Below are 24,244 nucleotides of genomic sequence, written 5' to 3' on the forward strand. Positions count from 1 at the left end.
TGATTAATTTTCTCCTGCTGAAATAACTAAGTATCAGAATATATTGTTAGAGGATCATCTTTATCCTCTACAATAGATGCTGGTACATGAGCTATAGCAATATGGTAGCCTCTTTGCTTAAGCTATTTATTAGAACTATAAAATGAAGTAACCAATTTTCTCATGAATAATGTTTCTCATTGCCTTTGAGCGAACTCTATCTCAAGTCAACTACTTATTTGTCTCTAAAGAGAAACTGCAAGTCTTCCTTCCATTTAATGACAACATCTTTTATCATGAGACTATCAATATTGATATAGTCTGGTCTGTCGGGTAGAAGGACAGTTGACTAGTCAATGCACAGAGGTTTCATATTTAGAATATCTATAGTTTTAATAGATGATCTATCCCATGTGATTCCTTGCACTTTTATACTATTTTCTGACCCTGTATCATCATCACAAAAGACACAGAAGATCACACAGAGTTGAAGTATGCTTTTATTTTTCTTTGTTTCATGGGTTTCCATAGCCAAAGAACTCATCACCTATTGGTAATGAAATTTTCCTACTGTATTTTACTAGGCTAGTCCTCAAACAGCAGACTTGGTCAGTATGTAATACCTTTCCATCTGGATATAACCTGCCAGAACTTATCCTTTTCTGGAATAGCCTTTAGGAACCCATAGTCCCCACCACCACTATGTTATGATATCAGAGTAAGATTATGTAATAAGTCAGTCAACAAATATTTATTGAGTAAATACTTAATGGAGTACTAGATTATGCACTGTGATTGGAGATAAAAAAAATTTAAAAGCAGTCATTACTCTCAAAAAACACTAGTGGAAATAAGCATTACAAAATAAAGTTATAAAAGCCTTCAAAAATCAAAGGGCTGAAGAAATAAGGAGAGCAAAGATAAGTTAATATGGGAACGAAAGCACATGTGTTTTCTCCCTCCAGACTGAAGCCGCTTTGATGTATGACGCTGTGTACGCAGTTGCCATTGCCTCTCACCAAGCTTCTCAGATGACTATCAGCTCTCTGCAGTGTCACCGACATAAACCATGGCGCTTTGGACACAGATTTATTAATTTGATCAAAGAGGTAATTCTTGCTGCTTTATCATTCCTTTATTCTTTCCTTCATTTTGTGCTGCATAAATTCAATGACTGTTCCACTGTGAATCTACATGTTGTCTCTAAAGGCAAACCCTTAAATGACAGAAATGAGTTAGTCTGAGTAAAGTTCAGTTGTAATCATTTATTGAAATGTTTAAATGTGCAGCCAATAATCTTCCAGTTGGACTTATCTCTGTTCCTCCTTACCACTACCTTGTCTCATTTTAGATATGAAAAGATCACAATCATTGTCATTAATTCAAAACCTGTCTAGTCAAGTAGAGCATGTCAGTGGATAGTGGATAATACATTAGTTATACTGTGTCCTGCATTGTACATATACACTCCCTGGGACTCTTATTCCATGTGTTGATTGCATATAGTAGGATGCACTATTGTAATAATATAATAGCTGTGATGATTTTCACAGATAATCTGTAAGTTCTGTCTAAAGAACCTAAAGAGCAAAGGAAAACTCCCAAATGGACAGGTTGTTTTAGGACCTCTTTAGAATTGCTCCTCAGAGTTTGTTCCTGGAGCAGCTCCTATGCAGATGATCTTACTCTCCCTTCTAAAGGGCCAATCTAAAATTCTGAAAAATTTATAAATCAATCTGATCTTCACCAGGCTCTCTAAACCTTCATCCAGATAGCCAAGGCCACTCTGACTTCAACCTAATTTTTGTTGTGAGATGGAAATTTGTGGTGATCCAACGAGACCTAATTGAAGTCAAGGTTTTAGGGTAAGATGAACAAGCCAGAAATCTATATATTTTGGAACTTCTCAGCCTAGAAATATATAGGGAGTTTTTCTATGTATGAGAAACATATCACTTGTCTAAGGCACTAGTATGCTTCTGAGAAATTCAGTTGCTGAATTAAGTTTTTCTTGACAAATTCACTTGTTGAAAGCACAGATCTTCCTCAGAGTTCTAAGAGAAGTAGTTATCGAGTTACATTTGACACAGTGTATGGTAACAACACGACAAACTGTAGGACACTGGATAAAGAGAGAACATAGGTAAGTAACATTTGTCCCGATCAGAATAGTCAGAATGGTTCTCATTTCCATACTTTTCCAGTTAGTAATCCAAAAGTTGCTCCAATTCTTCAATTCTTCTGTCACTGAAGAATCGAAGTATTCTTCCATCAATGAAGAACTGAAGTATTGGAGCAATTTTTGGATGACTAACTGGGAAAGTATGGAAATGAGAACCATTCTGACTGTGGGACAAGTGTTATTTACCTGACTAAAGATGGAAAATGAGAGTTTGGTTACTAGCCAGGAGCTAAGGTCAGGTCTTTTGCAGGGAGGGCCCAGATTCTGAATCAAGATAGGTTATAGAGAAAAAGGTGAAAAAACAAAATTCATAACTATTTAAAAAAGAGACTATAATTCTCTCTTGGCACTGTTACTTGTTATGGTATGGAGCATCTTCTATCATCTGTGCTACCAAGAAGAATGAGAAGGAATAGAGAAAACATACTCTGCTATCTAATATGAGTTTGCTAATGAAATTAGAAGATACTTCCTCTGCATTGCCACTTGTTGTTAAGAAGTAGAGGAGAAAAGTCTTGCAAAACAGCAACATTAGAAGGGCTGTTACCAACTTGGGATAAAGATCAATATCTCTTCCTAAAAGGGGATGATGCTACTGCAGCTGAAATCTTCAGCAAAGTCTGAAAATAGAAGTGATAGATAAGCTACAGTTCCTGTCAAAGAGTAAGTTGAACTGAACTGAGAAACAGCTTAGAAGTGGAAAATCAGAGGAGCCATGCAGAAGGTTGATTCATCTGGCTGAGATATGGCTCATAGTGGGCTGTTATTCAAGCAAACCCTGGATCAGCTTAGCTTAACTAAGAAAGCATCTGTTCAACACAAGGGCTACTTTATCAAGAAACATTTATGTACAGTTCCTGGAAGAGAGAAGACACTGAAGTGTACAATTTCAGAACTGAGTTGCCTAATCTACATGTGTCACATGTAGTATGTTTTATTTATTCATTATATGTATACCCTGAAAATATAAGCACATACTCCCTCTTCACACAGATACTGTTCATTAACAGAAGAGTGTATTTGGAGTATGTTGGTGCAGTATTGTTACCGGGCGAGTTAGAGCTGAGCCCTGCCCTCCTCGGACTTCCACGCCCAGGGCCTGCTGAGGTAAACTCAGGGCTCTGAGATATGGGTGGAGCCAGGAGGAGGGGTCTCATCTTTGTTGCCTCCGTAGCAATTCCAGGTCTTTGCCCGGACCTGCTTGACCACATGGCACTTCTCTGTCTGGGCTTGCCAGAGCACATGGAACTTCCGGTTCTTTGCCTGGACTGCCTGACCTCAGGGAACTTTGGGTTAGTGCTGGAAGAGAAGGGGAGGAGAGTGGGCAGAACCAGGGTGGCCCTAATGCCTACCTAACCAAAGATATAAAAATGCTGCTTGCTGAAACAATAAACGGAGTCACTCACCACCTTTGGCTCCTGCCCCATTCGTTGTCCGCGAGATCAAGCCCTTTGCTAGGCAAAGGCCTGGGTCTTGGGGGGCGGGTAACAGACCCCACCAATTTGGGTGTTGGGGCAGAGGACCTCAACATAATATAATATAAATACTGTATTTTTGCTTTGCATTTTTAAGAAATATTTTTAAGATTAACTGAATATTAGTGGTTAATTGGTTAATGTGTTAATGAGAAATACATCAGTAGTAGCTATGTTGTAGCCTCCTCTGCCAAAGTGATTGTGGATGACATTAGTGTGGAGAGTTGGGGTCAGATTCACAGGCAACATGTACTTTGAGTCTTCCCTAAAGCCCTCAGGGCAAGAGGGCCTTCTTTTCCTCTCACTTTGTATTGTGGTAGAAGATATTGGAGGGGGCAAAACAACCAACAGAGCCTCGGTAGGACTAGGGGAACAGACTGGGGTATGGCATGTGACTTGGGTATAGTATGTGATGAGAAGTAGTAGCCCAAATGAAAAGGGTATGTTAAATTCATAATAAAAGAGAAAAAATAGATAAAGCAGCAGGGAAAGGAATTTATACTTATCAAACTTTTCAGCATTCTTCAATGAAAACAGCAAAAGAAAAGGCATGCACAGAGAAACAACCAGACGTGTTCAGAATCCATTAATGAAGACCTGCCTTTCTTCAAGAGGATCATTGATCCTAATAGTGTTGGTACCTTGTACATTGATGCAGATCACAGTTTCTCAATGCCTTAGTAAATATCTTGACTTCCAGAAAAAAAATCATCACCTGATGGCCAAGTTTGGTAGCTTCAAGCTTGGCTAGGTTGGTCTTTGAAAGACAGTCTTACTTACAAGTTAATATTTAAAACCTGTACAGTTTTAAAGTAAAGCTCAAAAGGTAGATTACAATAAGAATTGTGTATCTTTTTATAAACTATTTAAATTCTACTCATTCTTCAAACCCAGCCAAAGTCCCATGAAGCTTTGCCTAGGGCAGCCCTCACTGATCTCTTTTTGTTACCACCAGCAATTATAGTCATTGTCATAAATATAGTCACAAAACATAATTTTAATTATATATCATGTTGTTCAATTGCTTTTCAAGGGAAGCCATGTAATATATAATGGGAAGAGCTTTGTATTGGGAATCAGGAGATTTGAACTGTACTTTTCATTCTGCTGCTGCATAATGTATTTGGACCTTATTTTCCTCAACTTTAAAATTAAGGGGTGGCATTAGATAATCTCTAAGGTCTTTCTAGTTCCAAAATTCTATGATCTGTGTTTGTTTGTTTTGTTTTGCTAACTAGATTATAAAGTCCTTGAGGGATTATGGTAATATTTATATAATTCTGACAGAAGCACTTAATCAAATGCTAAATATACAAATGCTCCATAAACACAGAATATTCATAAAATTATAGATTTGAGAGACACTTTTAAAGCTCAACTAGTTCTAATTGTATTTTACAGATGCAAAAACTTGGAACTATAAAGATTATGTGATTCTATGGCTCAAGTTTAGTTAATCAGTGTTTGAGAGGCTTAAAACAAGGGGTGTGCTTAAACCAGCTGGTACAGACTCCAAAGAGCTAATTGTTAAATTTTTAGTGTAAGCATTTGCACCATGGAAATTGGCAAAAACTATAAATCAGGACTTGATTTATTATTTTGTTGCTTATCTAGATTTAATAAAGTGATAGAAAAAACGTTAATAATGCATACTCATTTTGTGTCAGGTGTACTCCCCCAACCCATTCACCCCTGCCCGCTAGCACACTCTTGCTTAGAACAAAAATCTACTGTTCTTTCCATTATGAGTTTGGAAGTTTGGAGTGGGGTGGGGGAGAGGGGGTATTCTGAATTTAAACAGCAAAAAAAAAAAAAGCATCGTAGCAACTATCTGCTAGCAGCTACTACGGCTGTGTAAGACCAATAATACCAGCACACAGGAGGACTGCTAACACAGGTTCTTTGATCTGCTTTTCTAAGGAAAGCAACTTTAAGGGGTTTACAATCTCACTTTAATTAAACAAACATATACCACTCATTTAGTTCAGGGGGAAAGGATCAGCCCCCTGAACTTCAAGGCAAATACAAACAGAAATTACAAACATCAACAGACAGACCTTGTCTGATTCAAATCACAATTCATAGTTACCAGAGAAGCATCAATATTTATCTGTCTGGGTTATGAAGTTGGCACAGGGGGCGGGACAATGGCTTGCCCAGAGTCTTGTCACTCACATCCTTTCAGGGAGTGTACCCCCAAAAGTCAAACGCCAACCTCGGATCTTATATACCTATCTCAGGGCCCTGGGGCACTTGAGGCTCACCATTTAGAGTGTGAGAAATCAGTGTGGGGAAGCTCCAACCACCAGCACCATATCACATACTTCAATGACTCTTGATTGTCTTAGTGCTGAGAAATGTTCCAAGGCAAAAGATCCCACAGTACCTGCCCCATTCAAACAAAGAACAGTGAAAAGTCCCATTTTGCTTGCCATTACAAGCATTTCTATACACAATGTAATGCAAAAAGAGGATACTATTATTGTACATTTTTAAAAAGTATATTTGTAATATGTATTATTTTAAAAATTGTTTTGCTTGTCTATGCTTCCTTTAAATCTTTCTTGTGGATTCCTTATGTTCTTTTCTGTATATTTTTAAAAACTGCCCTCCCTTTTTTTGGTCTCATGATTGCTAACTCCCTTTCTATATCCCACCTCCAATTAAAAACCAAGGGAAAAAAAGAAGAAAAATAATCCTTGCAAAAAAAAAAAAATAAGCATGTTCAAGTAAGATAAATCCATACAATGGCTGTGTCTCTTTTGGGATCTTGCATCTTCTCTGTCAGTTGGTGGGTAAAGGGCTTCATCATAGGTCTTCTGGAAACATAGTTGGCCATTGCACTGATTCAAGTTTTTAAATATATCAAAGTTGTTTTTCTTTATGCTGTTACTGTCAGTGTAAATTGTTCTCTCGGTTCTGTTCACTCCACTCTGTGTCAGTTCATATTACCCAAGGGTTTCTGAAAATCATTTTTTGTTATTTCTTACTGTATATTAATATTTAATTACATTTCCTGTACTGTAATTTATTCAACCTTTCACAAATTATCTAAGCAGTCATTTTAAAAATTTGTTGCCAGTCAATAAGCATTTATTAAGCACCTATTATGTGCCAGGCATTGTGCTAAGTGCTGGGGATGCAAAGAAAGGCAAAACAAAGTCCCTGCCCGTAAGTGGCTCAAAACAATCAAAGCTGAAAGCTGTAAAATTAATTATAAATACCAAGCTAGTCTCCCCCACCCAAAAAATGAGAAAGTATTGTCTGTTTCCTCAAATCTATGTATCTATGTGTAAGTGTGAGTGTGAAACACTAAATGAAGTCAAGCTTTTTTGTTATGTTGGTGAGTTCTGCTGATCTCCTTCCCCCACCCCCCTTTTTGAGTAGTATTCTAGTTTATTTTTTTCCAATTTTTAAAAATGTTTTTATTTAAAGTTTTCAGTTCCAAATTCTCTCTCCCTTCTTCTCCTCCCTCCTCCCTGAGATGCCAAACAATCAGATATAGATTATCCACATGCACTTATGTAAGATATTTCCATATTAGTCATTTTGTACAAGACAACTTGAATAAAAAAACTGAAAGAAAGTGAAAAAAAACATGCTTCAGTCTGTATTCAATCAATACCAGTTCTTTTTCTGGAGTTTGATAGTATACTTCATCATCAGTCCTTTGGGATTGTCTTGGATTGTTGTATTGCTGAGAATAGCTAAGTCATTCACAATTTTTCATTGAACAATATTGCTATTACTGTGTACAATGTTCTGGTTCTGTTCACTTCGCGATGCATCTGTTTATGTAAGTCTTTCCAGGTTTTTTAAAACCATCCTGCTTGTCATTTCTTATAGCATAATAATATTCCATTACAATCATATACCAAAGCTTGTTTAGCCATTCCCCAACTGATGGACATCTCTTTGATTTCCAATTCTTAGCCACCACAAAAAGAGCTGCTATAAATATTTTAGTACAAATAGGTCTTTTTTGCTTTTTTTGGATGTCTTTGGGAAATGGACCTAGTAGTAGTATTGCTGGACAAAGGGTATGCACACTTCTATAGCCCTTTGGGCATGGTTCCAAATTGCTCTCCAAAATGGTTAGATCAGCTCACAACTCCAGTTTTGCTGTTGTCCCAGGACAAACTCCAGGTGTCCCAGTTTTCCTACATCCCTTCCAACATCTAACATTTTCCTTTTTTGTCACATTAGCTACTCTAATAGGTGAGAGGTGGTACCTCAGAGTTGTTTTAATTCGTATTTCTCTGATCAATAGTGATTTAGAGCATTTTTTCATATGACTATAGATAGCTTTGATTTCTTTGTTGGAAAACCACCTGTTCATATCCTTTGACCATTTGTCAATTGGAAAATGACTTGTCTTTTTATAAATTTGACTCAGTTCTCTATATATTTGAGAAATGAAGGCTTTATCAGAGATAATTGTTACAAAGATTTTCCCCAGTTTTCTTCTTTCCTCATAATTTTGTTTGCACTGGTTTTGTTTGTGCAAAAATTTTTAATTTTATATAATTTAATGATCTCTTTTACATTTTGTAATGCTCTTTATATCTTCTTTTGTCCTAAATTCTTCCCTTATCCATAAATCTGACAGATAAACTGTGCTATGCTCTCCTAATTTGCTTATGGTATTATCCTTGGTGTGTGAATCACATACTCATTGTGATCTTATCTTGGTATATGATGTGAGATGTTGGCCTATACCTCATTTCTGCCACACTGTTTTCCAGTTTTTCCATCAGCTTTTGTCAAATAATGAGTTTCCATTCCAAAAGTATGGATCTTTGAATTTAGCATATACTAGAATACTATGGTCATTCATTATGATGTAATTTATACCTAATCTATTCCACTGATCCACCACTCTATTTCTTAGCCAGTACCAGATTGTGCTGATTCTATTCCAGCTAAGATTTAAAAGGCAGGGGATCCACTGCTCATACAGAAGCTGAATGAAATCTTCTGGGTTATATGGCAAGAGGAGGTCATCCCCCAGAAGTTCAAAGATGCCTATATTGGCTATCTCTTTAAAGGGAAAGGAAAGGTAAAGATTGTCCTGTGACAATCACAGAGAGGTCTCTCTCTTACTCACTACTGGCAAGAGTCCTCCTTAATATTAATAGGCTAATCCTTCACCTGGAAGATGGTTTTCTACCTGAGAGCCAGTGTGGCTTCAGAAAGGGCCAAGGAATGGTTGATATGGTGTTTGTTGCCCAGCTCAAGAAATGCCAGAAGCAGAACAGGGAAGTCCATCAGTACTGTATGCTATGCTTGTGCAGGTTCTGGAAAATGGATGATACGCTTCCTCTTTACCAGTAAGCAGCAGAGGGAAGCAGGGTTGCGTATGGGAGCAAGCACTAAAGTGGAGGGAGAGTTAGCGTGTGGCTTTTTGTTCACAGATATTTGCGCACTCAATGCAGCCGCTGAAGCTGAGATGAAACAGAGTGTGGATCTGTTCTCTGCTGCTTCCCCTACTTTTGCCCTGACAGTTAACACGAAGAGAACAGAGGGTCTCCACCAGCCAGAACCACACTGTCTACATGTGGAACCATCAGTTACAGCAAATGGAGGAATTTTGAATGCTGTGGCTAAGTTCACTTACCTTGGCAGTATACTTTCAAGGAATGTCCACATAAATGATGAGGATGACACACTCATTAATACAACTAATTCAGCACTTGAGAGACTCTGAAAGAAGATGGTATTAGGCTGCCCACCAAACTGAAAGTCTACAGAGCCATTGTGTTGACCTTGTTGTATGCTTCTGATGCCTGGAGAGTATGCCAGCGCCAGTACGCTGGGGTGTATGGAGTGTTCGCTAGGAGCTACTCTGTGTGAAGGCTTGTGGAGCCCTTTTCAGAGCTGCTCATCCACCTTTAGTGTCTACCTGGCACTCAACTCTCACTTGGGGTTCCAAGAAGCTGAAGCATATTCAGTGGCCACACCTCAGTAAAACTGGGCTAAACCAGCTTGAGGGTAACTGACAGGCCTGAAACCTGTCTGTGATTTATGGAGGGTGTCTACCCTGAGCATGTGAAAACTTCCCCTGGTGGAATGGGTGGATATGAACAATTACACAAAAATGTACATTAATAAGATGGTGAAATGCCTTTTTTTTTACTGACTTAGACCAGTATCAATGAAATCATTTGTAACATCATGATAAAGTAGAATTTTATCCTTTTAGGAGTTTTTGATGGCCTTATAATTATAAATTATTTATAAGTAATGCTGTATTGTATTTACTCCTAGGCACAGCTGGATGGTTTGACTGGGCGCATCACCTTCAATAAAACTGATGGCTTGAGAAAGGATTTTGATTTGGACATTATCAGTCTCAAGGAAGAAGGGACAAAAAAGGTAATTTACTTGGTACAATACTTTCTCAAAGATTTTTGCTAAATTTCAAGTCCAAGTTATTCAGTTGTGTCTAGTTTTATTAATTTTTTTCTCTCAGTCTTCACAAGTGACAGAGATTTATTAAGTAGAAACTTGACAAGGTGTTGGTCTGAGAAACTAAACGAGACTTTGAGATATCACAAAATAACAGAAGTATAATTTAAAAGTGGGATGGCATCCAATAGAATAAGATATTTATTTTCACTTATATTTAGAAATCGAGGTATATAGAGGAAACAAAGATGGATAAAAATAGAAATTTGATAGAGAAATTAATTTTACATTTGCTAGATTTTCAAAGGCTAAACATTGTCTAAAATGGTTTTTCTCCCTTGGCTTCTTTTGTACACCTTTGGTGATATTTCATAATTATTATTATTTGATATTTAAAAAGGGTAAAGATTTGTCTTCTCATTAACTTGAGTATTTGCTAACTATAACAAATAGTTAAATAACATGCTTATTTCAAAGGTTTTCTCTTAAGATTTTTTTAAAAATTAGAAAAAATATCAATTTCTTTTATCTTAATATCTATAATCCAATATGCTATTGCTTTGTTTTCAGAATTATACATATAGTGCCATTTTTATTATTATCTTTCTTTATCTAGCTTTTCTAAAAAGCATTTTCTTACCCATCATTCATGCATGCAGTCATTCAATAACTGTTTATTTTTTCTTTTTAAAAATATTTTTTCAATTACAAGTAAAAATTTTAAACTTTTGTTGTTTTTTAAATTTTGAGTTCCAAATTCTCTCTTCCTTCCCCCCTTATTGTGAAAGGAAGCATTTTGATATGTTATGCATGTGTAGTCATGCAAAAGATATTTCCATATTAGTCATGTGTAAAAGAAAACACAGACAAAAAAAAACCTCCAAGAAAAACTAAGTTAAAAAAGGTAGTCTATTGTTTTTGAAACAGTGATGTATTAAAGTTACTTAAATAAAACCATCTGACATAATTCTAACATATTATCTTATTTAAAATTCTGTGGCTCCTTTCTCTATTTCATATTCCTATTATTTTAGTTGTTCCCACTGTGGACTACCTGTTTTCTGTTTCCAGTGACTACTACACATTCCTAGATTAGCACGAGATTGAATGTAGTATGCATAGCTGGCATCCACTGATTTCTTCTTTTCTGTGTAGATTGGAATTTGGAATTCCAACAGTGGTCTTAATATGACTGACAGCAATAAAGACAAGTCCACTAATATCACTGATTCACTAGCTAATCGAACACTCATAGTTACCACCATTCTGGTAAGTCTGCTTTATTAAAATCATGCTCTCATCTGTTGTCATCTGCCTGATAGACCCCAAATAATTCTTCCATTTACTTCACTCTTAAAAAACACCTTATATCTATAAAATGCTAGACATATATTTTTTATAAACATATTTTTATTTACAAATATTTCCTTACCATATTCCTGAGAATTCCAAAATTATTTGGGGGGTTAGGGGGAGGAAGATTTAACCTTTTCTGAAATTTTCACTTCAGGAAAAAATATTTGAAAAAATATCAGCATTATTCAAATTAACCAAAACATTTAATTATATAACCTCATACCTTGACAGGTTTAGCCTTGAAATATCATTAAGTGTAAACTATGCTACTTCCCTCTGCAATGCCTTCACACAGGCTCTTCCCCATGCCTGGAGTGTACTCCCTCCTTATCTCCACTTTTTAGAATATTTAGCTTCCTTAAAGACTCAGTTCTTTATGAATGCTTTTATTGAAGAAATTTATATTGTAGTGGTTCTCTGCCATTACAATAACGTCACTCCAATGCAACGAGCACATATTACATGCCTACTATGTTCAAGGCGCTATGCTAGGAAACCAAGACAAAAACAAATCAGTCTCTAACTTCATGGAGCTTTCATTCTATTGGAATGTGTGTGTGTGTGTGTGTGTGTGTGTGTACACACACATACATACATATATTTATATATATACATACATACATACACATACATATAATATGTATATGTATATATACATGTGTATATATATATATATACATAAATATAAATTTTAAAAGGGAAAAAGCACTAACAACTGAGGAATCAGGAAGGACATTCAAAAGAGGGTGAGCCTCTAAGAGTACAAAGGATTCTAAGGGGTAGAAGTAAGGAAGGACTGCATAGTACAAGTACAGAGAGGTAAGATAGAATTTGTTTTTTGGTGAGGATACTCAGACTGGTGTCTATGCATCAATCTCTATTGGTGCATATACATATGAGTCTCAAAAAAAATGTAATCAACTACTTTCAGTGGAGGTTTATACCTGGAGAAAGAAACAGGAAAGGTGACCTCAACCAGGTTCAAGGCGGGAGCTAGAGACCCTGACATGCCAGTGCAAGGGAGTGAAGGGAAGATTTTCTCTCTATTGGTCATCTGGTAGTTTCCAATAAAATCCAACAAGCAAAAGTTACTATGTGCCTGGCATTGGGTTAGGATCAGAATATACAAAGACAAAATAAACCAAAAAGTACCTTTCCTCATTCTCCTTGGGGGAACAAAAGGTAAACAAATGTGTGTGTGTATGTATGCATGCACGTATACACACATAATGTCTTCAGATGAAAACATCAGAACCTAAGGAAGGGAATGGGACTTCATGGTAGTCCCAACTTTGGCTACCTCTATCCACTCTAATCCTGACTCATTCAGGTACTTTCGGGTCCTCTAGTTCTCCCTTAATCTGGGGTATGAACTAGCTTGTGAGATTCGATTGTTAAATTTTCCATGTGAGCATTTACACCTCAGAAATTGGCAACCACTCTAAATTAGGCATGATTTGTTGTTTTGTTAAGTGTCTAGATTTAATAATGCAAATTAAACTTTAGTGTTCAAATTAAACTATTAGTGTTTGTTTGTTTCTGAAACCCAATTGTTAACATTTACCAGCATATCCTTAAGCCTCCCCTACTCTGAGATCCTTATTTACTACTAGCCTACACAGGCTGGAGTTTGATACTTACAAGCGATCAATTCTTCCATCTTTTCTGTGCCAAGGTGCCCAGACAGCCAGATCACCTTGAATGAGAAGACTGATTGAGCATTAGTACATTCTGTAATTGGCTCATCTTTCCATGTATTGCTGATTTTTAAACTTAAGAATTTATCTATGTATATATATGTGTGTGTGTATATATACATATGTATATATACATATACATACATACATATATATAGTAAGCTTTACAGAACTTGGATAAATATTAAAATGCTATCTAAATATGATCAAGTATTATTTGTAATTTGTTTACTGTCTTTCATATAGGAAGAACCCTATGTAATGTTCAAAAAGTCTGACAAGCCTCTGTATGGAAATAATAGATTTGAAGGGTACTGCCTGGATTTGCTTAAAGAGTTGTCAAATATTCTGGGTTTCACTTATGATGTTAAACTAGTTCCTGATGGTAAATATGGAGCCCAGAATGACAAAGGAGAATGGAATGGGATGGTCAAAGAACTTATAGATCATGTAAGAAAAACTAAATATCATTCTTTTACATTCACACACACACAGAGGGCTTTTGCAAACCTTAAAGTTCTATATAAACATCAGTTATTATTATTTATATGATAGAAAGAGATAAGGGAGATAAAGAGATGTAACTATTCCTTCAAATAACCCAAGTAATACGTAAGTAGGATGAGGGAATGTTGGTCTTCATAGCTACAAAATGAAGTCTCACGGACAGCTAAGCTTATGGTCATTTCATATCCATGAATTTTACATGCTTTTAAAGGCTCCATTGGTCATTTGCAGTCAGTCCTCACCATGGAAAAGAAGTATATCTGGTCAGAAATATTGATATCTGGTCAGTAGTAAATTATCCTATATCTCTATATGAATTTAAACACATCTTTGTATATGTATACGTATAGTTGTTTAAATTGTTCAAATCTTTGAAAATTAATCCTCATGATACCTTTCCTATTCAAGAATTTATAGGAATTAGGGGCAGGGTGGGGGAAGAATACTTTAAACATCACACATATTTCAGATGCTGTGTCAGAGAAAATAAACCCCTTTTATGGTTTATTTTTCCAGAAAGCTGATCTGGCTGTCGCTCCTCTTACAATTACCTATGTGAGAGAGAAGGTCATTGACTTTTCCAAACCTTTCATGACACTGGGCATTAGCATTTTATACAGGAAACCCAATGGCACAAACCCTGGTGTCTTCTCCTTCCTCAATCCTCTCTCTCCTGACATTTGGATGTATGTTCTCTTAGCCTGCCTTGGAGTCAGTTGTGTTCTTTTTGTGATTGCAAGGTAAGTTGAACATGAATGAATCTTACTTAAACATGTTTATGTACAAATGATATGTCTTGGAGCTAAACACAATTTAGGATTTTAAAGTGGCATTAGAGTCTCATTAGATGTTCAAATATGGAAAGATTTTCCACCTGAAGTCACTGTAAAAACTATTTTCTCTTTACATATACATTTTAGCTTTAGAAAAAGGTAACAGTTAACACCAGCCTCATATGGGCACATGTAATTGATTCTTTGTTTTATTTTATTGTAATTTCAGCTTAGTCCTAAAATGTCTTAATTGAGTGGATATCAGCATGTTTTAGTCTTTTTGAAAGATCTGTATAGCAAAACTGGGAAGAATTGGCTAAGAATTGTCTAATGGAGTAGAAAATAGTGGCATAAATGGAAATCTATTAAGTTCTTACCAACAATAAAAAGTATTGGATTTGAATTTGTTTACAAAAAAAATGTTGGGAAGTAAAAAAGGAAGATTGTAGGTAATTATAAATGAACTATTATTTACCAAACTTAGAAACATGAAATCTTTATGCCATCATCAAGGAATAACTTTTATTTTCATTTATTTGTTTTCCAGATTTTACTCTATGTTTAAGGTCTCAGCTTTACATGTTGGATTTTGAAGGGTTTTTAGGCTTATAATAGAGCTCATTCTCCATATATATTTGATTCTATATTAAAATATCATTATTTTATCTTTCAGTTGCATAAAAATTGGATATCTTTACATAAAGAATTAAAAATGCTCTTTTTTGGTAGTTTTACCCCCTTTCAGCACTGAAATGTGCTAAACCCTTTGTGTGAAGTTTTTAAAGTGGATTTTCTGGTGGGAAAATATCAAATTTCTCAAATAAAAGAAATATTTTCCCCTGACAATACTGTGATATATACTTGTGTTTGATGCATATGAGGATAGATCTTGATAAGGATCAATGCCAGGAAAATTCTTAAAGGACTTTAAGATTTTGCCACACAATGGAACAAAATAAATTGTGTAGATTTATAGAAAGTAAATATGCTGTGGAATTATTTAAGTCCTTTATAGCTCTTAACAGAAAAAATGTGCAGTATTGTACTTTTCAAATAGCAATATTGTTGAATAAAATTGAATTAAATTGGAAAAAATAACCAATATTCATTATCACAGCATCAAATCTATATAGCAGCCTGGCATTTGTGGAAGAAAAACTCTGTACTCTGCAGTTTAGCTAAAGTTTTTAGAGATAGTAGTATTTCTGATACAAGAGAGATTCACATGGTCAAAATTTCTCCTACTCAATAAATTTCTGTATATATACATAAAAAAACAAAAGACAGTTCTATAACAAAGACAAAAATATACAGTTCAAGTTTAGTGGTTTTTACATTTTATTTATCAAGTAGAACAATGATAACCTTGATGTTGGTAGACCCCTGGAGAAAATATCTCCCTGGTATATAATAAACAATTAACAAATGTTTATTGAATAACTCACTGAAACAAATCATTCCATCTTTAACTAGTTCCCTTTCAATCTAGTTAAAACAAAGAGATAATTATATCATTTGGAAGAAAGACATTTCCATACTTAATTCTGTTACCAGGAGTAAGACCAAGACCTTCTTAGTTTCAGGGAACCAAGATTCCTACCTGAAATTGATTGCTTTCTATTGGAGGAAGACTGATTATGATTATGTCTTTGATTCAAGTGAGACCAAAGACATTAAATTAGGGCACTATCATAATGTTATTTCTTAATATTTATAGCACAACTGAGGCTTTAATACTATTTTCTTCCATAGTTGGAAGACTATCTCTATTACTGACCATAGAAGAGTCTATAGTCCAATTCTCGTGGTATTATTGTAAGGGTCAAATGACATAAGGTAATATTTTGTAAACCTTCCTGAAAATATACAAATAAATTTGTTATTTCATTGATTTGAATATTCCCCCCAACGATGTAGATTACAATCCATCTGAGCTAGTCTATCCTGTGCAGTTTTTGTCCAATATCTACAATTAGCTCACAAACTTGGAATCTGAAGAATTTTTTCAACTTTCTTCTGACACTTCAAGGACATCAGTGCAGCTGTCATGCCTTAGTCTTTCCACATGTCCAGTGGATTGACAGGAAGGAGGTGGAGGGGGTGGGGGAGGGACAAGGGAGGAAGGAGGGGGAAGATAAAGGAGTATTTTTCTGGTGCTTAAATTTTATATTGTAAGTCCCTTGCTGAAATGTCTTGTCATCTATTAAAGATCTGAAGGAATATATTTTGTCACGCAACTGTTGGTAATTGAGGCAAATTATAACTCATTATTATGGGATAAGGTAGAAGATTCTTATTCTAGTTCTCTTACATACAATAAAAGGATACACAGTATATTTTCTACAAATGGGCCAGGAATTTAAACAACCAACTTGCTCAATTCTTGAGCATGACTAGAAGCTCCACACTTTATCATTCACCTTAATCCTTTTTTTTGTTTGTTTGTTTGGTTTGTATTTTGCTGCTAAAGACTAGAGACCAGAGACCTTTCAGTGTGTTTCCATTTTATTTATAGATGTTCAATATTATTCCAATACACAATACGATACTAACCTGGAAAGATAAGATTTTGCAAATGGAAAAAAATTCTTCTAATAAGAGGTACCCCATTTCAACATGCTAATGTTGCTCTCAGTGGAGTTGCCACTTGTTTTCTGGATATCACTGAAAAAAAATAAGGAAAAAGAAGAAATATTTCCAAGCAATAATGGGTAGGAAGATATTTAATAAGGAATAGAGGAATGTACATTTAAACCCCTGATTGTTCATTGGAATTATGGATGAATAACCAACTCTCTCATTTTATGAAGAAACTAGGGCCCAGAGAAATTATATTATTTGACCAAGTTGACACAGCTAGTTAGTAGAAGAAATGCTTTAAGTTTTACAAAAGCATTTTATGTATGTTATCTCATTTGATTCTCCCAAAACTTTATGAGGTAAGTGCTATTATTACACCCCCTTTCTGATGAAGAATCTGAAGCTGAAAGGTTCAATGATTTGCTTAGGTCACACAGCAAGTAATTGTCTGAGGTAGGATTTGAGGTCAGGATTTCCTAATTTCAGATTAGGTCTGTTATTATATCACTTAATTACCTGCAAATTTGCTTCTTAACTAGATATGATAATCGGTTTAATATAAACATTTATCATAATTCTTCATTGCTAAAAGTACAATCATATTAAAGTAAATAAAAATTTCAAGCATGGAAAGCTCAAAAAATATTCAAAAATGTATGTTTCGTTTGAGAATATACTTAAGGTGCCTAGCGTTAATGTCATACAAACTTATTTAATCCCAGTGATTTCTAAGCCTAAATTTCCTCTCTCTTTTAGGCCTCACAATCAGATTTATGATTTTCCCTTGTGCTCTCCAAAGGCAACAACCCCCAAATATCCAGTCTTCTTCTTCTTCCACCAGCAATCTTTCCTGGCTAGTAAAATGAACTATAGAAATGCTAAACTACCTATATTCCTTTTAAGCAGCCTCCTATAGCATCCTTGTATCCACAATTCTCCTATGAAGAATCCTTCTATATAATTCAAGTTGTGCACCTAGAGAAATGGATGAGAACTTGGAAATGAATCAGTAGGCATGGGTCTGAAGAATCTAAGTCCAGAGACTCTTAAAATGGACAATCATAAAAACATGTGCAGAACCAAGCAAAACTATAGTTTGGAAATGTTGGCTTTGATATTCTGATTTTATTTTCACCACTAATCTTTGGATTTTCTGCATTGTTCAGCAGATTTGTTGGTATAAACTTTGATATTTACAGACTATTTCTGTTAACTACCACAGGTTTACACCCTATGAATGGTATAACCCCTACCCATGCAATCCTGATTCAGATGTGGTGGAAAACAATTTTACTTTACTAAATAGTTTCTGGTTTGGAGTTGGAGCTCTCATGCAGCAAGGTACCACGGTTACCCATTATTTTTGCACACATCCCACAGTCTGCTCAGTAACTTCTATGTTGGTAAACTCCATCGTCTCTGCCTAGAACATTTATTGCAAATAAATTCATACAAAATGCAAATAATATACAAAGAGACAGAAAATACACAGGGACAGAAGATGGAATTTGATAGTTAGTAGGCCAATGTGGCTGGAATGTAGTGGGGAGGGGTACGATAAATTGTAGAAACACTAAAAAATATTAGGAGGGTGCCAGGTTATGAAGGGCATAAAATGCCTAAGGATTTTAAATTTTTGATCCTGGAAATAAAAGGGAACCAATGGAATTTATTGAGTAGAGAAATGACATGAAGAGAACTATGGGGATCTAAGGGAAATCAATCTGGCAAATGTGTAGAAGTTGAACCTGAATGGAGAGAAGATTGAGGCAGAGACCTACTAGAAAGATATTGGAATAGATCAAGCAAGAGGTGATTAGGGCTGAGTGAAGAAAAGAGGACACTAGCCTTATTAAGTGCTACTATGTGCTAGACATTGTGCTAAATTCTGGGGATACAAAGAAAGATGATAAACAGTCTCTGCACTCAAGGAGCTCACAGTGTAATGACTGTGACACATGCAAACAACTATGTTCAGACAAAATATGTAGATGTAGAAGATAAATTGGAAATAACCAATGTAAGGAAGGCACTAGAATTATGGGGATCGGGAAATACTTTTTTGGATTTTACCAAAGACTTGGAGGAAGCCAGGGAAGACCAGAGGCAGAGATGAGGAAGGAGGTCATTGCAGACATGGGAGACAGCCAGGGAAAATGCCTAGATTTGGGAGATGGAGTTACTTGTTCAAAGAACAGCAAGGAGGTCAAGGTCATTAGATCACAGAGTATAAGTGGGGAAGAGGTAATACAATATAAGAAGACTGGAAGGGTGTTAAGAGGCACAGACTGTAAAGGGCTTTGAATGACAGAGTATTCTCATTTGATCCTGGAGATGATAGAGAACCACTGGAGTTTATGGAGCAGGAATGACACGGTCAGACTCATGCTTTAGGAAGATCAGTTTGGCAGCTACATGGAGAGTGGCCTAGAGTAAGGAGAGACTTGAGTGGGGAGATCAGCCCAGAGGTATGAGGTGATGAGAGCCTGTTTTGGGGTGGTGGTAGTATCATAGGAGAGAAGTAGGTGCATTGGAGAGATGTTATAAAGGTAATAATCAATAGATTGGATACATGACCCGAGAGTGAGAGTTGAAGGTGACACCTAGGTTGTAATCTTATGTGACTGGGAGAATTGTAGAGAAGTGTAACAACAATGCTGCTTGCAGCTGCTGTGGAGGTATAAGGTCAATACTACCAGCACACAGGAGGGCTGTTAGCACAGGTTCTTTGATCTGTTTTTCTAAGGAAAGCAACTTTAAGGGGTTTACAATTCACTTTAATTAAACATACAAATACCATTCACTTAAACAGAGCAAATAACACAAATCAGCACTTCTAACTATCTGTCCATAGCAATACATACATAGTTAGCAGAGAGAGAAGAACCAACATCTGGGTTTTCAAAGCCGGGGGGCTCCTTAATGACCACCTAGAATCTCATCTGGCCAAATCAGATGAACACTCTTCCAATGAGTAAGCCCCAAAGCAAAATGCTAACCTCAGAGTATATGTATACTTCTTCAGGGCCAGAGGGCATCACAACCATGTGACTCAGACTCATGTGACTTAGGCTTTCTTGTAACTTAAGCAGGTCATCAAAGACTCTTGATTGAAACAAAGGCAAGACTCAATCAAAGGCACTTGATTGCCTTAGTGCTGAGAAGCACTCTAAAAGAAAAAGCAGCAAAAAGTCCCACTTTGCTTGCCATTACAGGAAGTTGTGAAGAGGGGAAGATTTTGAAGAAAGACAACGAGTTCTATGTCAGACATAATGAGTTTGAGGGGTATAAGGGACATCCAGTTTGAAATGACAGTTGGTAATGCAGGACTGTAGTATAGGAGAGAGACTCATGCTGGATACATAGAAGATCACTGAACCCAAGGGAGTTGAGATTAGCAAGTAAGAGCATAGAGAGTAAAAAAGTCCCAAGACAGAACTTTGGGGGACAGCCATACTTAGTGGGCACAACAAATGATAGTCCAGGAAGAAAAAGGAGTAATCAGACATAGGAGAACCAGGAAAGCAGAGTCAGGAAAACCCAGATAAGAGAGAACATTCAGGAAGAAAAACTGATCCATGGGATCAAATGCTGCAGAGAGGTCGAGAAAGATCAGGGCAGAGAAAGATCCATTAAATGTAGCAATTATCATTGGTAACTCCGGGGAAGGCAGTTTCAATTGAACGATAAGATTAGGAGTCAGACTGGGGGGAATTTAGGAGTGAGAGGAGAGGAAATGGAAGAAACAAGTATATACAGACTTTTTCCCCCAAGTTTAGCTGCAAAGAGTAGGAAAGCTATCGGATAATAGTCAAAAGTGATGATAGAATCAAGTCGGGATTTTTTATAGATGGGGAAATATAGGTGTGTTTGTAGGCATCAGGCAAGGAACCAGCAGCAGAGAGAAACTGAAGGTTATCAGGGGTAATAGTATGCGTTATCTGCTAAAGAAAATGAAAGAGGTTGAGCTCCAAGGCTCATGCAGAGGAGTTGGCCTTCATAAGAGGTACCTTGGTATAATAACCTCTCTGAGGCACATATTGGCAGATACATTAGACTCAAAGCTCCTGCATAGAAATACATACAATACACGATACACTAATGTTGAAAACCCAAATATTTGAATAAAGAATACAAATTGCTCTGCATGTAGTTAGGTATTGTTTATTTGGGTGTTGTTTCATAATTACAGACACCAAGCCTGATTTTCTAGAAATCCCAACTATATTTTAGTGAATGTAATTTGTTTTTAGGACATTTATCTGCAGAGTAATTACTTTCAAAAAATCTGAGGTGAGATTTCAACAAATGCCAAAGGGAAACAGATTTTATAATAGCAGGTAGCTATATGCACATGACTAGGACTACACTGGGTATTGCACACCTATAGTATATTATATTTAATGTTTAATCTGTTTGGAGTTTATCATCATGCACAGCAAACCATGGGATGTGGTGCCTGCTAGTTACCACTACCTTGGGTACATGACAGTGAGCCCCAGCCAGACTCTGCTTGTCTTTTAAGAAGCTTAAAAGTATTCTTAAAAAGCACTTATTTCCACATATGAGTCTTGAGATATGTGTTATGTTGAGTGCACCTGGCATAACTATTATGGAGAGTGAATAAAAGAGGAATGGTGGTAAACATCTGCATCTACTGTTATAGTCTTCTTTATCAACAGATATTTGTTGCTGTGCTCAACTGGAAGCCATTTGGGGGATTGATTTTTAATTTAGTGATCAGACTTTCTCTTTTCTACATTGTATGAGCAAAGCCTGGATCAGGATTGGCTGTCATGTCTGCCCATAGGAAGCAAATTTGACACTTCTGACATTATTGTTTTTAACCTTGATTTTTACTAGTAATATTCCACTTAGTAATAGTTCAAAGTACACTCCTCCATCCAAAGTTCTGAGCTCATGGTTAATGTCTAACTTGTTTAAGCAAATTACTGAGAGGAATAGAGAAATTGGTATACAGAAATCCCAGGCAAGGAAATTCCTCCTACTAATGAAGGTTGGCACCTCCTCTGTAAATTATAGTCTTAGGAACTTAACTTGAGAACTGAGAAGTTAAGTAGCTTTTCCCTGGCTCTCTCTTGACTAAGCCACAGTGCCTCCTAAAGCAGATCAGTTAAAGACAAAAATTTGAAAATTTGTGCGATAAGGAATAATGACAGTTAAGTAACCTGATTTGTAAACCCAATATCTTATTAAAAAGTGGCATTGATTCCATTAAAGTTAAATTTTTTTTCCATTTCCAGAAGACTGTCATCCATAACCATAAAAATATTACTTTAACCCATAATCTTACTCATAACTAATTCCTTATGTTTTAGTAGCTACTTATTCACCCATTGTCCCATCTATTTACTTTATCTTATATTCCAAACTAAATTGAAAATTTATCAATTCAGTCACAGACATGGGTATGAATATATAGTGCTAAAAAGAAAAAAAACCCACCCCCACAACATAACAGCATTTCTACTAAATTATATGGACTAGTTGTATAGCTATTATTACGTGAAATAGATATTTTTCGATTGTCGTCAAATAAAGATCTAACCACTCAATTTTCCCAGGAAAACAAATCCTGAAAAAAAAACAAAAGATTAAAGATTGAAGTGAAAAATTCTTATTCTAGGAAGTGCCTCATAATCTTTTCTCTATTTGGATTAAATTACCTACCTGGATCTAGAATAAGAACAATTAAATAGGAATCGCTACTATAAAATTTATTTGTTCTATCCAAAGTGAATCAAAACACAAAGATACTTACTAACATGAAGGAAAATGTATTTCTTAATTTAAAGTCTGGGGGGTCTTTTAATGCTGAGCTCTGATCAGTTTACCAAGGGCCTTGACCAGTCTTTGATCTTCATGGTGATTATGAGTGCTTATTTCTGGGTGAAATTTAAGTATAAACCTCTTTGCCTGAAAAATTGGATTATTTCATCTTTTACTTTTAAATTGTAGCCCCACATATCTTTAAAACAGTCAGTTAATTCAGTGGAAAATTCAGTCAAACCTATTTGTTCACATCCAGTAGATAATACATATATTGATTATTTTTTTTCACTTTTCAATAACTTCTCATGCCTGTCATTACTAGGCATAGTGAATGACAGTACAATGACTCTAAGAACAGACTCAGGATGACTTTAAATTAAACCTGATCAATTCCAACCTACCTATGAAGAGTAAAACTGTAGTAAATTGTATGATTTTGGCCTCTAACAATCAGTCTATTAAGACTATATTGGCTCAGTCTCAGCAATGGCTTAAAGTCTACAAAATATAATAAAATAATAAAGTCTGTAAAATCTCCACAAAATCCCTCAGATGTTTTCCATCTGGAAAAAATTAATATTCAATGTTTTAATATTGTACTTCCATGCAAAAACCTAAAAGGAATTGTTTTATATTTAGACTTAAAAAACACTATCTGCAATAAAATTCATTTTAATGAAATTATAAAGGAATAGGATTTCAAATGAAAATGCATCTTTAGAAAACAATTAGAAACCTTTGGATTTCACATAGAGAATTTCAATACAAATGATTGTTTAGTACCATCCACACAGGTTTGTAGAAAACATACAAGTGGTGATTGAAAACTCTCCACAGTGAAAGCATTATCTCCCAAGGACATTATACAATGTAAGTTTATGTTTTTCTTTTGACTTCATTTAATATTCTTACTTTGATGATAACAGGCTCAGAGCTAATGCCTAAAGCTCTTTCTACAAGAATAGTAGGAGGAATTTGGTGGTTTTTCACCTTAATCATCATTTCATCCTACACTGCAAATCTGGCTGCCTTCTTAACAGTAGAGAGAATGGAGTCCCCCATAGATTCAGCAGATGATTTGGCAAAGCAAACAAAGATAGAATATGGGGCAGTGCGAGATGGATCAACAATGACCTTCTTTAAGGTAAGACTATGATAAGCTACGTTCTATGTGTTCTCCTCCAAAGAATGCGTAGGAGGATATATCTACAAGAAAAACACATGAACACGTTAATGCGCGCATGCACACACACACATTTAGACACTAGGAGACAAAACATTCTACATGTTTTTAACAAGGCAATTCTGTAATTGTAAATTTTTTTCATTCCCTTAGGTCACAAAATGATATGGAATCTTTTTTTTTAAATCAGTCTTTAGCTGTGACCTATAGGTTGAAACTCATTTGCCCCAAATCAGAATAATTCTGAATAGTTCACTATTTTGTGAATTAAATTGATTTATATGGAATTTAAATTAGAATATTCAAGAATT

The 24,244-nt window shown here is 35.7% G+C and overlaps 1 protein-coding gene across 1 annotated transcript in view; it reads left to right on the forward strand.

Annotated features, from left to right (window-relative positions):
* Positions 1–24,244, forward strand: part of GRIK1 (glutamate ionotropic receptor kainate type subunit 1) — a 147,553-nt gene that overhangs the window by 94,959 nt on the left and 28,350 nt on the right. The window contains exons 7-13 of the mRNA XM_036745122.1: positions 945–1,088; positions 9,904–10,011; positions 11,200–11,313; positions 13,344–13,547; positions 14,121–14,344; positions 18,180–18,298; positions 23,677–23,894. Coding sequence (XP_036601017.1) covers positions 945–1,088; positions 9,904–10,011; positions 11,200–11,313; positions 13,344–13,547; positions 14,121–14,344; positions 18,180–18,298; positions 23,677–23,894 — 1,131 coding nt within the window. The remainder of the gene's footprint in view (positions 1–944; positions 1,089–9,903; positions 10,012–11,199; positions 11,314–13,343; positions 13,548–14,120; positions 14,345–18,179; positions 18,299–23,676; positions 23,895–24,244) is intronic.

This window comes from Trichosurus vulpecula, chromosome 2, assembly GCF_011100635.1.
Source record: "Trichosurus vulpecula isolate mTriVul1 chromosome 2, mTriVul1.pri, whole genome shotgun sequence".
Lineage (NCBI taxonomy): Eukaryota > Metazoa > Chordata > Mammalia > Diprotodontia > Phalangeridae > Trichosurus > Trichosurus vulpecula.